The following is a 16,540-nucleotide window of genomic DNA, read 5'->3' as shown; positions in this document are numbered from 1 at the left end:
GATGGTTATGGGGCATTTAAATGGGAACACAGCTATTACAGTTTTACCAATTTCTTTTACTGAGGAAAGCAATGGGTGCAATTAAATTTCTAAATGCCATACACAATTAATTATAAATAGCTATATTAAGTTATACACGGATACATTTGATTAACATATGTGAAAACAGGGGCATCTAACTGTAGGTGAAGAGACAGGTGGTTACGGGAGGCAAGCCCTTCCCCCTTGAAAAAAGTTTGCTTTTCAAGGCAGTTGAATAAAAATCCCAATTGGGGATGGAAGGTGGGGGGTTACATTCTCCTTATAGAACAATACGCCACCCTTTTTATAATCTTAGTTACACACCTAAAATGATTACAGCGCTCTATACTGTTCTTTTCATACATGTGGACACACAAAGATGAGGATCATGGAGCTCAAAATATCAAGTATCAGCCTTTGGGAACAGGTGGACTATGACATGGACACACAGATCTTTTGTTAAGGTGTTTCTTCTGTAAAAGTAGCTTAGGAGTACAGCCCTATGAACTGGAACATTTCAGGCCACCTGTCTGCAAGTATTCATGCTGCCCAGTGATACGCAATTTACAAGATGAAACAGCTGACATGCAGGATCCACAGCCTTTTGTGAATTAGAAAAAGAAAAAAACCCCCTCTTATTCTGATTCTTGGCAGGATTATGTATCAGTTTGGCTCTTAAGCCCAGAAGCCCCCTTTTAACACACCAGTGGCATTTATCTTCTGTTCAGAATTTAAGTTCATGCTTATATCACCACTGAGTAATAACAGCATTCAGTCACCCCATCAAAGACATTCTGCTGTGTCTGGGCCATCTACATCAGTCTGAAGCGGAATGCTGATATGCTATTGCTGAGTAATTTGTCTAATAGGACCACTGAAGCTCATCCATAAATACCAAAAAAAGATACTCAGAACTGTATACATTTTTTACGTAGAATCTAATTACTGGAGCATCATATTAAATTCAAAGTCATCTTGGATTTGGGTAAATACACTACTGTTGAAAAAAAAGTATCTATTTCACAGATAACAGAGATGAATGCTTTGGCTCATAATCCTCAAGTACTGTTTCTTTCATAGCACTTATTTGATATATAGGAAGCTACAGCAAGCTCTCCTTACTGTCAATTGTTTTCATGTCATAAAGTTATAAGAGCAAGAATGTCAATCTGCCCCCAGCCCGTTCATACAAGCCTTTTGCAAACAAACTTTTACGAGACATTCCTGCTGGTTTATACTACAGCTGTTGAGTCCTCTTCTACACAGACAGACACACAGACAGACACGGCAGAGATCCATAGCTCAAGAGGATCACTCTCTTTAAACAAAAAGAGGCTCTTGCAATTTCATCTGTGACAAGTAAAAGAAGAAATAGGTTACTATTACAGCTGCACACTTGAAAGTCAAAAAGTATAATAAGAAAACCTGACAACTAACTGATCTTTCAGATAATTTCTGAAACCTCACACCTTCTAATCAATTTGCTGAACCTTAGAAAGCATCTTTTTAGCTAAGTGATTGCAGGGTGAATGCTTTGGGATCATAAGGACAAGAGCATTCTTTTTAGTTGGATGTGCACAGTACTGGTAATATTAAGAGTTCTGCCTCCGCATCATGAAAAAATATATAGAATAGTATTTTAAATTATATTCTATTGCATGGAGCAGCTTTCCTGCTAAACACACATATACTTGTGTAAACATGCTTCATTGTGACCATGCCATATTTTTTCAGTAAGCACATAGCCAAGATTTAATATTAAGCCTTTTCATTATATTTTTTAAAAGCAGTAGTTACATAAGGCCAACACTACGTAGACCAAATAGCAGTATACTTCTCAAGCAGTGATATGTGTTTCCATGAGAATATTCAAGGGACAAGGTAGAACTCAATAGATTGACAGAATCAGGACCAATGTGAGTAAGGGTGACAGAATAGGTCCCATTATCAGAATCTTTCAAAACCTAAAACCTCAAATTACACCAGCAGAAACATAAATAATATTATGAAAGCTAACTGCTTGCTTGCATTTTCATTCTGTCATGCCTTGCATTAACGCCCTTATCCTGTATCCTCATAAGTTATTGCTCGTGTCTGCCTCTGTTGCAGATGCAAGTGACTAGTGCCAGAGACAGGGATACTGAATGAAATGCCCTAATGCTTGGATTTAGTCTGACACAACCCCTTATCTCCTTGATTTTGTATGTTTTGCAAGCTAATTATGAATTGGCTGAAATTGGTAGTTGCTACAGTTTATCCAAGAGTCCTTGCATCTCCTTAAAATCCCCACACATAGGGTTTTCATACATATTACATAAATTGATATATATAAATATAAAAGTAAAAGTAAACTAGAGATTTTTATATATCATATATATAATACACAGGGTGGGTGTGAATGTGTGTGTGTATATACACATATGCACACACACTCCCGCACACCTAGGTATAATATATAATATTATTATATATAGATATGCCTGTGTATATCTCTAGGACTAGCTTGCCTACTTTTGCCAGTGTTCTGTAATATTCACAGGAAAAATTACTAGCATAACATGCATTTATACCTATACACTCAAACTGGTCAAGAATCCCTTGTGTGTACAAAGCATTTCTGCATAAACATGTTCGTTTACAGACATTCATCTTTGTCAATCCCAAGCCAAAGTACCACATATGAGAATGACACAGTCTGCTACAATTAGCAATTTAGCTTAGAATATCCCTTTGGACCTACCTAGGACCCATATCCTGCAAACACCTATGCCCATGCTTTGCTTTGTGCAGTACAGATCTGATCCTGGGTCAACAAAAAACAATGCCAAATCTTCACTGACTAAAAGAGCAGAGGAACAGATCCTGTATTTTGCTGACTGCACCAGGAGAACAAATTAATGTAAAGTAAGGTGGAGGCATAAATGTTTGCAGGATCATGGCCTAAGATGGTCAAAAGTTCCTTTCTGCATGCTGTATCTTTGTGACAATTACTTTACTTGTGACCAGACTCTTTGGATATAGACAGAAGTTACACATAAACCAGTTTCAGTGATCAGAAACTGGTTTAAACCTGTAATAGAACAGAAGCTCAATGCTCATAAACCAGTTTCAAAATAGCTAAAACTGGTTCAAGATAAACCTGGTTGAATGTAGTATCAGACTTAACTGATTTGGGTCAAACCAATTTATGAAAATTCTGTCCCAGACCCCCTCCTGGTTCAAGTTAAATCAGAGTCCCACTGCATCCCAGCATGCTTTCCAGCCCTTGGCTGGGCTGGGCTGTCTGCCCCTCTGCTTCCCAGCTGGAGCAGTGAGGGCTGGCTGACAAGAGGCTGAGGGAAGCAAGCCCATGCAGCCCAGGCTACAGGGTGGGGACTGCCCTCGCCCTCCCACCCCGGCAAACCCCGGCTGGGGTCTGGGGCCAGGGAGGGGGGTTAAACACTGCTTCCCCTACTCAAACTTACTGCTGGCTGCAACTGTGGATTACGAGTCCCAGAGGCACCTGGAAGCAGGAAAAGGAAGTGATGATGAGCAATCCTTCAGAGTCCTGCTGCGGTAATTCTGGACTGCAAATCCCAGAGACCTCAGGGACAGCAAGAAAACGAAGTGAACACACAGCCAGCAAACCTTGCTGTACTGCTTCCCTCGGCTTCTGGCCTGAGCCACTGCAGGCATGTGGCTGCATTTCCTGAATCAAAGGTAACTGTCTGTTCACTTCTGTTTCAGTTTAATCTGTGCATCTCAAACTAACCTGAAAAGACTGAATTGATTCAGCCTTGAGTTTTTTGACTGTCAGTACCTAGCCTTTGGGGTATCACTTCTAAGAGCATACAGAAACATTCAGAGACAAAATGCTGCAAAACCAGTAAAAATCAAATTACCATTTCTAGGACTAATGGTTAATATTGAGAGTGCCTTTTGCCAATCTTAATAAAAATATCTAAACAGCAAAGATGTGTCCTGATGTATTAACTTCTGATTTGTTTGGCTCATCGACATAACAGCATGTCACGATTTATATATTGCATCAATATAAAAACTTGTCTGGAATTACATTTCTGAGTCTCATTAACAAATGATATTCTCAGAAACTCATTTCAGGTACAAGGATATGCCCAAACTGAGTAAAAATGACACTGCTTCAGATGTAGTAAATGGTTTCTAGTGGTGATGGATTGAGCACTCTCTGTGGATAATTTATGTTATGTACATCTGCCTGTATTTATATTACAGCACTCTGATTAACAATTAAACAGAGGAAATAGAGAGCCTCTGGTGGTGATTGAGTTGTTCTCTTAAGATCAGTCAAATGAATTCTGTAGTAGCTACTGTTTTGGCAAAGACTACAGATACCCACAGAGTTGATGATGGCTCCTATTTGACAAAATGCCAATGACATAGCTTTGTCTTATAATGTTATTTTTAAATTTGTAAAGTTCCATTATGTAAAATTAAAAGTGTTTCTTTTATATAACAGCAGACACAAAAATTGGCCCATATTCTAAGCCTCATTCTGCTAACAGAGTAATATAGTTCTTTTAGTCTTGTCTTATAATCACTTCAAAACTTAATTCTTTGCACACCCACTAAGTAGATTAAAATAAAATAGGACATAGAAAGGGTGTAATTTTGTGCTAAATGCAGAGAGTCAAGTTTAACGCTTTAAATCTTTGCTAGAGAAAGGCACTTATATAGAGCTGGCTAACTTCTCAGATACCATCAAAAGTTTTACCTTTAATTTTGTTCAAGTTAAAAAGCATATGCAAATGATAGTTTCACCTTTGAATTTGCACCTCACTGACACAGGGGTTGGCAACCTACAGCTTGTGAACTGTGTGATCTGGCCTGTGGAGCCAGGGGCTTCTGTGGTGTTTTAATAAAATGAGGGGACTTTAACAGTATTTCTATAGCAAGGAGCTTTGCCTGCACAGCTGCTGGGTGGTAGCATTGCAGGGGAGGAGCACTGACGGCAGAAGTGACATTGTGGGCAGGTTGGAAGAGGCCCCTGCTCAAAGCTAAACTCTATTAAAACAGCCCACTACTCCGAAACACTGCCAACTGCTGCTTTAAGGTCTTGCCCAGTGCCCAGGAAAGACTGCAAAGTCCATCCCTGGGCATTAGTAAAGTTAAACACTAGCCACAGCTGTTGTCACTAAATAGAAATAAGGGTATGTCTACACCACAGGCACTTTCTAACAACTGGCTCAAAAACTGCAAGAAGTCTAGATGTAGACTTGGAGCTCAGCATGGGCTAACCACTACAGTGTTAACCCAGCTTCTTGGGTGGGTTTTGCAGCCTTTTCTGAGTTCCACATTGTCGTGGCTAAACTACCCAAAGGGGCTAGGTATGTCTACACTTTCCTAGACCTATCCTAAGTTTCATGCTGCTTGGTGTGGACAGTGAATGCATACGTCTCAGGACACATGTGAAGAATGACTGTTCCTTTCTCTGGGCAACTTTAACTCCCATGCACTACCATGAGAGTCAAATCAGGATCTTTATGATTATTCCTAACTACCTGACAGGTGTAATGTGGCAGCAATGAGTTTGTAATATTAATATAAGTCTCAAAGGAGATTACTTAGTGGGTAGGAAGCAGGTGAGGTGTCGATCATTAGAGATTAATATATTTTATCACATGGAAATCATCTCCATATATGTAGCATTTATTTCAGGAAGATGAGGTAATGTCTCCATATCTGAAGTTAAAACTTCTATTTCAGCCCTTCTACGTCTCTGGACTGAAAAACTGGTTTGGTGTGAACATTTAATTATGTTATTTAAATTAACACCCATATTAAACCTGCCTTTTCTGCCTACACAGAAAAAAAAAATCTATGACCAATGTTGCCAATTTTTTAAACCTAGGAACCTCCAAAAGCTAGAGAACTACTAATGCAATTTTAAGGCTTAATATACTTTGAGTCACCTCAGGAATTCCACTAAATAGGTAAGAAAAGTAAGTTAATTTTATAACTCCAATGTTATACTCTTACAATTAAATGTAGAACGTGGATCAAAATCCTTGCTTGTGTGTTACACAGGGTACATTAATCTTAAAGTTTAAAGTTCTCTAAAAGAAAAAAGTAGATAGATTGCTAGGAGAGTATTTCGTGTAGTCCTACTTCACAAAGAAACACACTGAAAGCTTAGATATACTGTGCATATGTACATACATGCAATATATTCACAGCATGCAATTAAACGTCCTGTATATTTATAGACTACTAGAGAATTGCCCGTCAAGAATGACGGGGGGGGCAGGGACAGAATGCCACCACCCAGCACCCCGCGTTGCCACTGCTCTGCATCCAACCCCATGCCCCTTCCCTCTCCCCCACTCTGCGTCCACCTGGCCTGCTCCACTGGGGTGGAGCTACCACCCCGCGTCACCGCTGCCTCCCTGGAGCAGGGTGGGGGGAAGCTTGCCCCGCCATCCCTTCCATCTCCCTCCGCTGGCTCTAAGGAGCAGGGGCAGGGGGTGGGGTTGAGGTCAGCACTGCTGGCCTACTCCCTTCTCCCCCTGCTCCATCCTCTCCATCATGGTGGTGCTCTGTCACCACCACCTCCTGTCTGTCTCTGTGGAGCACTCTGATTGGTTGTTTACAGACAACCAATCAGAGTGCTCCAAGAGCATTATGGACAGACAGACAAACAGATGGACTAAGCCCTTTATTATATTAGAACTGTATGTGTATGTATGTGTCCTTTGTGTTTCTCTTTCTTATTATTAAGCATTCCTCTTTCTCCTAAGTCTTTTTCTGCCATCATTCCACCTTCCATTTCACTCTCTGTCAATCTCTTTCTAGTTTATCCTCCCTTTTTAATCTTAATGTTGCTCACTCTTTATATCACCTAACAATAGAGCCCAGAGAACCTGATCTCTCTTCTTTTCCTCCACAGCTATTGAGGACTAAGTCTAGAATTGATCTACAGAATTTCTCCACCTCTCAAGCAGAACTGGCCTGAAGAGTCTTTCCATCCATCTTTCACACCTGTTTCTGCTTTTCACACCTGTTCTCAGCTGAAAGTGCAAAGAATGTCACTTAGCTGTTGACTAAAAACAGTGAGTTGCTACTATGACCTGCTCTATCTGGGAGAAGCACAGTTGTGTGGGAACACAGCCAGCCCCACTTAGTCTCTAATTTCTGTACAGCATAAAATTTCTAGGGAAGGCTTATCCTCCCTGTGTCTCTTAGATCATGATGGTCAAGCCATGACAAAGGAAAGGGAGGGGCTTAAAATAAAAGGGAGGAAGGTACAGACAGTCTAACAATACAGCTAAAACAGGGGGTGCTCAACCTTTTGGTGCTGTGGGCTGGATGAGTGGCACAGGCCTGGATGGGCTGCATGTGCCAGGATTAGGTCCCATGCTGTCTCCACCCAGCCCACCACTGGATCTGGGCCCATGCCACCTCCCTGGGGCCCCTGTGTGTCTGGATTAGGCCCCAGGCCATATCTGCATGGTAACCTAGCATGCTACCTGGCTGGTGAAGCCCCTCATGGGTCTGTAAATTTGGCAGCAGGGGAGTTGCAGTTGTTGCTGCTGCTCCCCCAAATTTTCAGACTTGTGGGGACCCCTGAGGGCCAGATGGCATGGCTCTGTAGGCCAGATCTGGCTTTCAAGCCAGGGGCTGAGCACCCCAGTCTAAAAAAAAAAAGGAAAGGCCTGAAGCCAGTGTGAACCAAGCCTCATGCGCATCTGCTGGCCTCCAACCACTGCACTCACCATGGTCATTTTATCTGTACACTTAGTCTTTGCTAATACCAGACTGAAAGGCTGTCTAACAGCAACCCATTCCCAGCTTTGCACAGAGGATCAGTGACTGATGTTACTTGATTCCTTGCTTTATCACAGTTTTAAATACAGAAATGTTTTTCTTATTTTTGCCCTTTCTCTTCCAGAGATGCTGTCTGGATTCGCTGCACCTGCCACAAGGAGAATCTGTTAGTGATATTTTACCATTCCAGCAGCAAAAAGGAAAGAGCACTTACGGTTTTACTCCAGCTGAGACCTGTGGTATGATGCTCTTTAATGTAAGCTTGGAGCTCAGACCAAATGTTCAAGTATGACTTCACCCAATCAACATGACGTGAATCACTGTAAAGACAGGAAATAATTGTGTGTGTGAATGTTTGTGTTTGCCCACAGAGCCTTGTTCCCCAATGCTTCAAGTACACTACGGATTGTGTCTGTCACTGGCCACATACAATTAAGTCAGAAGACTTCTCTCAAGCAAGCAGCACAGCAAACATTGAGGCCTGGCAGATTGATGAGTCCTAAAGTCTTTAATGAGGGAAAGATTAGAGCATAATAGGGCTCTAAGACAGACTTCCTGCAAACACATCATTTTTTCTGACCAGGCTCAAAGTCAATAAAGCCAAATGAAGCCCTGCACCAGATATCCACACTTGGCTATATTTTGTGCTGGCTCTTGACTTCAAATACAGCTGTCACTTCCTTACTGCCCTCAAACCAGTACGCTCTCTGAAACCTGCCCCCCTCCCAGAACTTTTAATAGGGACCATGAAAACTCTTAAACAACACAATGTATATACACAACTTCTCATAATGGAGAACAGGTCAGGCAGCGAAAATTTCATAAATGCTTGGGGTAGACAGGCTAATCTCATGTTTAAAGTTTGTTAGACTCAAATAAGTGCAAACCAAGCTTTTTTAAAACAGGAGCCTAAACTTAGGCTCCTAAATCATTCATTTAGGGTGTATTTACATGTGCTTCAGGAGGGACAACACACTTTAATTAGAACAGCTTCAGGGTGAGGAGGGGTGCTTTAATTAGAATGTAATTAAAGTGCCCACAGTGTCACATGTATTCAGCATTCAAAATGGCAGTGGGGGCACTCTAACTAAAGCTTATTTGATGAGCTTTAGTTAAAGCACCCTACCGCCATTTTAAAGCATGGAGACGCCGAATACATAGGATGTGGAGGCTGCTGGAGCATGCTAATTACCACACTCCAACAGACTTCATTAATTGCATTGGAGCAGACATCTGGCACATATATAGATGCCCTTAGGCACTAAAGTAAGTGGCCCAACTTTCCAAAATTCCATGTGCTTGCCATTGGCTGTAATGGGACAGAAAGTGGGACTAAGAAAATGCCTGGAAGTAACTGATTGTGGGCTCAAATCCTTCATGGTAAAAATCCAGTGAAAAGTAATGGCTGAGAGACCCTGACCCTCAAAGGTTTTTAGCTGGTTAATTCCCAGCAAAGGCAATAGCTAGGGACCTCTGAGGACTTGGGCCTAAAGGCCTGGTCCAAAGCCCACTGCAATGAGTGAAAAGCTTCCCATCAATCCAGTGGGAACTGCAAGCAGGTCAAATGTGCAAAGAAACATTTTAGCCTGACAAATTAAGCAAAAAGAAAAATAAAAGAGAGAAATGAAGAATTACCCAAACTAAGTACCTATGGGCTCCAGCAAGCATTCAGAATTACAATTTTAAAAGCTTTGCCAAAACTCATATCCATGCACTGATTTTGCCCAGGGGAAATGATTAGATGATCCATATGCTATTTGATCTCTGCTGAGCTTTGTGCAAGTATCACCTAGACCAGGGGTTTCCAAACAGAGGTACACGTACCCATGGGGGTATGCAGGACATCTCTGGGGGGGTAAGTGGGAAAAATTGTGTAACGGCAGATTTAATTTTCATTATAATAATCATTGGCATTAAGGAGTTAAAATATGAAAGGTATGCTGGTAGGGCTATGCAGGCAGCTGGTAAATCTGGAAGGGGGTATACAATAAGAAAAAGTTTGGGAACCTCTGACCTAGACAGATACCAAGGCTCACATCTGATAGAACTGGGTTTACATGAGCCTAATTTACCCTGTCAGATGATGGCCAAGAAAAAAGCCTGATCTGCCCATAATGATATGATGGATGATACTGGAATGATAATACAGTACTAAGGGCCAAAACCTGACCCCTTTGCAAAGGTGAAATCAATGGTATTTGGGCAAAGGTTCTCTGTAGGGGTGCTCAGGGAAGGTACCAGCCTCTCTCTTGCAGCCTACTAAATGCATATGAATCTGCTCCATGGCTGTTACTGTAGTTACATAAGATCTTTAGGGTCAAGGCCTTCAAGATGACCTGTGCAGCAGTGAACAGGGCATGCTGTCAGTCTGGGGCAGCTAGGCTTTGGCTGCAGAGCCAGGTGCAGGAACTAGGTGGTAGAGACAAAAGGTAAATTTTCAATTAGAAAATGTCAAGACAGTTAGGGAATTCAGTCCTTCCAGGATACAAGTCAGAGTAGTGCTGTGGCTGGCAGTGTGTGTGTGTGTGTGTGTGTGTGTGTGTGTGTGTGTGTGTGTGTGTGTGTGTGCGCGCACGCGCGCGCACACATGCATACATGCACACTTGCGTACACTTGGCCCAAATGCCAGCACAAAGTTGTAGAAGTCTAAGACCAGCACTGTGAGTGCTAATTTACAGTGTATGAGTGCTAATTTACAGTGCAATACACCACGGTACCTAAAGGCAATAGGGAAGGAGTGGGATACTGAAATTAGAGCCATGTTAATCAAATTAGTAATAGTCAAATTGCACTAAGTGCTTTTCAATTTCCAGAACATTTTTTGTGGTGGGTCTTCTCTACTCTCTCGCAATACAGCTAGTTCTAAGCTGTCCTCAAAACAGTGAGGACATTCACATTCAGCAACATACCTGTTTTTGTAGTCCTTTAACACCCTGTTAGTATAAAAGGTAGCAGCATCGTTCATCTCCTTGACATAAGGGCCTGGTTTAGGAGACTAAGAGAGCAGGACCATCACCCAAGGATAGCAGGAAAAAATGAAAGAAGAGAAGACGTAAAACATTAGTCACAAACCTCCACCAGTTGACTGTAGAGATAAAGAGATAGGAAGGCAGAGTTACACGATATTGCCAGTATTATTTGTTTTGGAGGTATTAGGGTATTAAGATGTGTGTTTAAAGATGCTCAACTTTACTGTGAGTAACTCACCGCTGCTATCCAGCCAAGGGCCGGTATGCTTTCACTGACAGCGGAGAGGTGATTGAACATTTTGCTTCCTCGGTTTCTCTCTCTGAAGTTCTGGATTTCCTGAATCTTGTCTGATATTGGTTTAAGAAGCATTGCCACCTCATTCTGCAGCAAAACAGAGAACTACTGTTACTTTGGGAAACCACGGCTACTGCTGTAACCTTGACAAACACTCAGGATTCTGTCTGCAGTGCCATCAATTTGAGGGGAGGAGATTAAGGTATTCTTTAAATGCAAAGCATACAACACACCTTCATCTCATTAGAACAGCACAGACTAATGTGCACTGCCACATAGATCCCTGTCAACTTCAACATGTGCTTCTTGAGACCCTGAACATGAAGTGATCACATATCTTGGTGTTACTGGGACTGGTATGGTTTTTCATAGGATACCCCAGAAACTTCTTCAGAATGCAAAATGACCTGGTTTATCCATCAAAATTATTTAGCATCTTTTTTGAAAGAAATAAAAGTTATTTTTGGAGACCAGCTTGGGAGCCCTGCAGGTAGGGTGTGCTCGGCCAGGAGGATGGGATTGGGGCTGAGGGTGGATGGGTAGCAGTGTTCAGGAGCGGGATGGCTGGGTGGGACCAGGGCTGAGATCAAGGGGGCAGTGACACCTCAAAACCACGCTGAGAGCAGATTGTGGCTCTGCCTCAGGCTCGGACTCCAACCCCAGCCCACACTGTCATCACTTTGCAATCCTGGCCCTGGCCCCACCTACTCATCCTGCTCCTGGACACTGCTCCCTGCCTGCCCACAGCCCCATACCATCTGTCTGGCCAAGTGCACCTTGCCCACGGGGGTCCCAGGCTAATCTCCATACAGACCCCACCTGCCTGCTCCATCCAGTGCCTCCAGATCAGTCTAGTAATCCAGCACTTAGGGAGTTTTGATGAGCTGTTGTGGGTGGGGTGGGGAGTGCTGACCTGGCCCTCAACAGCTCACTGAAACACCCCAAGTGGCCCTCCAGCAAAATAACTACTCACCCCTGGATTAAACCAACTGAAAGATACTGATGGACAAACAATAATACATCTGCTTAAATGGGGCAGAAGAATGCTAGTCAATTCTGCCAGCAATCCTGGCATGTTTGACTCTACAGTAGAAGGAATATGGATCTGTTTGTGCTGAGGATCCTAAAGAATGATCTCTTTATTGCAATGGATATTAAAACAGCTGGTAGTTATTAAAGTGAATGTCTATACTGTATCTGCAACAAAAAACAGTTCAAAGAGATGAATCAGAACAGTCTGGTTGGAAAAGTCTTTAACATGCCTTTGGCTTGTGATACATAAAGTTTCTTGTCATTTAACACAAGGCACAGTTGTTTAAAAGTAATCTAAGAATCTTTGTATAAATACTTGATGCGGTCCTATTAAACTATCTTTTTTCTGGAATTATTAAAATGAATCAGTTAAACAACTTCAAAATACTAAATTTAATTCTGGTCTCTACACTTTAACCTTACTCTTATAATTATTAGTGCCAAACAGGACTCTTTCTACAGATACTAATAAATAGCCCCTAAATGCATTGCTATATTGGCTTCTGCTTTAGTCTACATTGCAAGGTTAAATGGGAGCAATAACGCTTTTGAATTGGCTAGCCAAAAACTTTCCAGAAAAGTCATAAGATACAAAAGAGTCTGGATGCTGGCTTCAGGGAACTGTTTAACCCTTGACACTAAGTCATACAAAATTACACTGTGCATCCATGAGCACTGTTATCTCCTTACCCCTCCTCATTTGTCTGCAAACATTTAACTTTACCCAAAGGAAAGATCCAGAGCTGCACTGGTTTAGAGGAGCAGGGCCTGAGAGTGGGAGTTCAGGTGAAATCCTGAGGCAGTGTCATCAATCTGTGCAATTTTATTCACATTCACCATATTTAGTAGTAATCTCTACCATCTGGAGCTGGGTAATCAGTTGTGCTGAAAAGTTGGAAAACATGGATACTAAAAGCTCAATCCAGAAGACAAATAAAAAGAACCCAACATGCATTTCTTTCTAAACTGCATGGTTTTTATGCTGAGTTCATAGTGCTTGTGGGGCTTAACAATTGGCATTTTATGCATGGAGTTGGCAATGCTGAGTTCACTCAGTTCCACAGTGTCTCCACAAACCATAGCTCCGCTATCTTTTTTCCATGCAGTTACATAAAGTCTATCATGCTTATACTATATTTTTACCTGCGACTGTGGAGTTGATTTCACACATTAGGGAAATTGCTATCTTTGCAAGTAGTAGCTGGGATCTTCCCCATCACAGATTCTAAAATACAGTTTCCCACACCTCCATCAAGGAGTAAAGTGTAAGTGAATTAATGCAGTCAATGGGGATCATGGGAAGTCACAAACAAGTTCCTTGTGACAGACCCCACTTGTCATCCCGCTGCCTTTGAACTATCGTGGTGAGACTGGTCCCTGCTAAACAGGTTTAGGACAGGCCAAGGCCCCTGCGCAGCCAACCTTCACCACTGGGGCCTCAATGCTAACCCATCCTGCACTTATGGAAATTTACAAACAACGCTGCACATCACTGAGGAGTGTCCCCTCTACAAACGAAGAGGTGGATTAATAACTTTGAACTCAGCTAAATAAGAGGCTATCGCTTGCCCTCACAGATTTGCAGTTGCTAAATAAATAAATGCAATCAATGCATGTGTAGGAATAAAATAGGCGATCTATTGTGATCATCAGTGAGATGAAAAGTGTTATGGATAGGTAAGATCATCCCAGAGTTTCTGGCAACCGGGGCAGAGGTAAGATAGTTTGGGTCCATCGACTGTGATTTTCTCCATACTTTCCAATGCCTGAATTCCTTTTACGGGCAAAATGCAAAAGGGATTTTTTAAATAAAATTTATTTATTTGGTTGGTTTGGATTGTTTTGTCTTTTGTATACTTTGGTAATCTCAACAGGGTAAGCAGTGTGATAGAATAATTATTCTACTTAATCTTATTAATAATCTGATTTGCAGGAGTGCTCACATCAAGCTGAGAAATTACTTTCAGAAATGAATCAAAATAAAACCAAAGCAAATAACTAAACTCACTTAAACCTCCAAGAAACTGCAGCCAAGGGAGGGGGAGGGATCTCTGTCTCCAGTAGAGTTACAATTTTCTTTTTTTTTTTCCTAGCAAAATATTTCCAGCTTTCAAAAGCAGTTGCCAAACGGATCTTTTTGGACAGCTCCTCTCCATGAGGTAAAATTCCCCCCATTCTTGCACAAAAGGGCCTTGTGTGCCATTTAAGGTTTTAGTCTGAAGGGGATGGAACTGAATCTCCTCTGCATCCGCTACTGCAGCCTCTGGGGCCAAAACAGCATCTGTTGCCCTCGTGCACCAGGAAGGAAGTAGGTTGGGATACTGAGTACGTGTAAATGCAGTTTCAGGAGAACCTCCATCCTGACCCAACAGTCCTCCAAACAAAAGCTTATTCAAATACAACTGCATTTAGGGCTCTTTTGCTGAATTTAATGGTATAGTCCCCACTGACCTTAATAGCGCAGTATCTGGACCTTACCATTCTGAGACAAATCTCAGGAAAAACTGCAGGTCTTACCAAATCAGTGGCCTATTGCTAGCTGCATGTTATTCAGCAATGACTTAAACAACATTTAACATATATTTCCCTTAAAAACCATACAAAGCCCCAAATTCATAAGGAACGCTAGTGACTGATGCAATTGCTCTGCTTTAAACACTGACGAGTTGGCCATTTTAATTTTAGGCATTACAATTTAGGAGACAAATTGGAGAGGAACAGGATAAATGTGGATGGTATAAACAGAGAACCAGGCTGAACAGATTTATCCTGTAGGCTGGAGTCAGTCTGACTATTTTTATAATTAGAATTGAATGTTACAGCACAGTGCATCCCCCCTGCTATAATTTAGCTAGGCAAATCTACAGTACATCCAACAAAGGGGCAGACAGGCCAGGAAGGGCTAACTAGCTGCTCTCGTGCCCTGGACAAAACAGGAAATATTCCATACCCAAGAGTCAAGAGTTCCCCAAATGAAGCTTTTGATTTGCTTCAAACCAGTTGCTGCTATAGATTATCACAGGTTCTGTTTCTGTGGTAGATGGCAATGCATATAACAGAATTTCAGTAGTGTAACTGAAGGGAGTAATCAGGACAGCAGCCCTGGGCACCGTTTTGGTGGGGGAGGAGGGAGGCACAAAAATAACCAACACGGCCACAGAGTGCAGAGCTGTCCCGTTATGCCTCCGCAGAATTTTGCCAGCCAGCTTGACATGTCCAGAATGCTTTGTTGGAAACATCTTGAGTTTGCTATTCCTCAGCTGAATCCACAGCAGGGCTCAGGGATGTTGGAAGTTGCGAGTCCCCGGCCCCAGGGCTGCTCGATGAAATGGTAAAAAAGTGCGTTTTCTACAAAAATGCGTTTGTAGAAAGTTTCAGTCTGTTTGGTGTTGTTGCTGTTTCAATCCAATTCAGGCTGGAATCAAAATTTCATGAAAAAACCTCCCCATTTCTCAAAAACCAGAAACCCTGCTTTTCAGCCAGCTCTCCCTACAACATCAAGACACCGGGAGAGTTAAGTATGGCTTGAGGTGTTTGCTCATGTGTGCATGTGTGTGTTTGTGCCTGCATGTGTGTGCAAATACAACTACCAAGGAAGCATGGGTGGATCTAGGAGAGGAGGATGGGGGCTGCAGCTACTCCTCCTTTGGCCATGTGATGTCAATGCAATGAATACATTGAGCCCTTAGCTGGTCAGTGTGGCCTTCTGCCCAAGCTCTGCCCTTGTAGGGAGGCAGCTGATCAGTGCAGGCTCTTTCCAGAGCCATTACTTTCACTTGCTGAATGCACTTCATAGAGCCATTCCTCTTCCCCATGCCACATTTGGGGTAGGGGAATGGGGGAAATGATCATGGCACCCACCCTAAGGCTCTGGAGCCATGCAAAGCAAGGCAAGAGCCCATGCAGACCAGCTGATAACCTCATCTGCATGTAATCATAGAAGGGGAGTACAACCACACCACCACATCCCCACCCTACCGTAGCACTCAAGAATATGAGCCAATTTAATTTTGGGGCAGTATAAAACCCCCCAAAGAACATGGGTTCTAGTAGACAGGGGAATCTTACCATTGCATCAGAATGGCTTAATGGAAGCTTCTCTTGCATTAGTGCATGAATAAGAGCATGACTGCAGGGACTGAAAACTGGCTGAAGGACTGGAGAGAAAGGGCTGTAATAAATGGAAGCATTTCAGACTGGGGCAGATCTCCAGGAAGGTGAGAACAGATCACAGATTAGTATTCTCTATCTTTATTAACAATCTCCAAGATGTAATAAGTAGCATTTTTCTTGAAGGGCAAAATTGCATTCAGTCACTGCCTGGGTGTCCTAAACAGCAAAAGGATGCAAGGAGCCTCCTCTTAGATATGCCTGGTCCCTGAATAAGTTTGCAGGTTAATCCTGGCTTTCAGGGACTGTCAAGTCTGCAAGACGTTCATGT

At 42.3% G+C, this 16,540-nt stretch overlaps 1 protein-coding gene across 2 annotated transcripts in view; it reads right to left on the bottom strand.

The window, feature by feature from the left end:
* The window catches only part of CAP2 (cyclase associated actin cytoskeleton regulatory protein 2), a 94,581-nt gene that overhangs the window by 18,042 nt on the left and 59,999 nt on the right, over window positions 1-16,540 (bottom strand). Inside the window, exons 5-7 of one of the 2 annotated variants that reach the window (XM_006273051.4) lie at window positions 11,011-11,154; window positions 10,713-10,798; window positions 8,018-8,123 (exon numbers count right to left, since the gene is read on the bottom strand). The exons of the other annotated variant lie outside the window; for it this stretch is intronic. Coding sequence (XP_006273113.1) covers window positions 8,018-8,123; window positions 10,713-10,798; window positions 11,011-11,154 — 336 coding nt within the window. The remainder of the gene's footprint in view (window positions 1-8,017; window positions 8,124-10,712; window positions 10,799-11,010; window positions 11,155-16,540) is intronic. 2 annotated transcript variants of the gene reach the window in all.

The sequence above is a fragment of the Alligator mississippiensis genome, chromosome 3 (genome assembly GCF_030867095.1).
Source record: "Alligator mississippiensis isolate rAllMis1 chromosome 3, rAllMis1, whole genome shotgun sequence".
NCBI lineage: Eukaryota > Metazoa > Chordata > Crocodylia > Alligatoridae > Alligator > Alligator mississippiensis.
The sequence above is the reverse complement of the archived record's forward strand: the minus strand, read 5'-3'. Positions and strand labels throughout refer to the sequence as shown.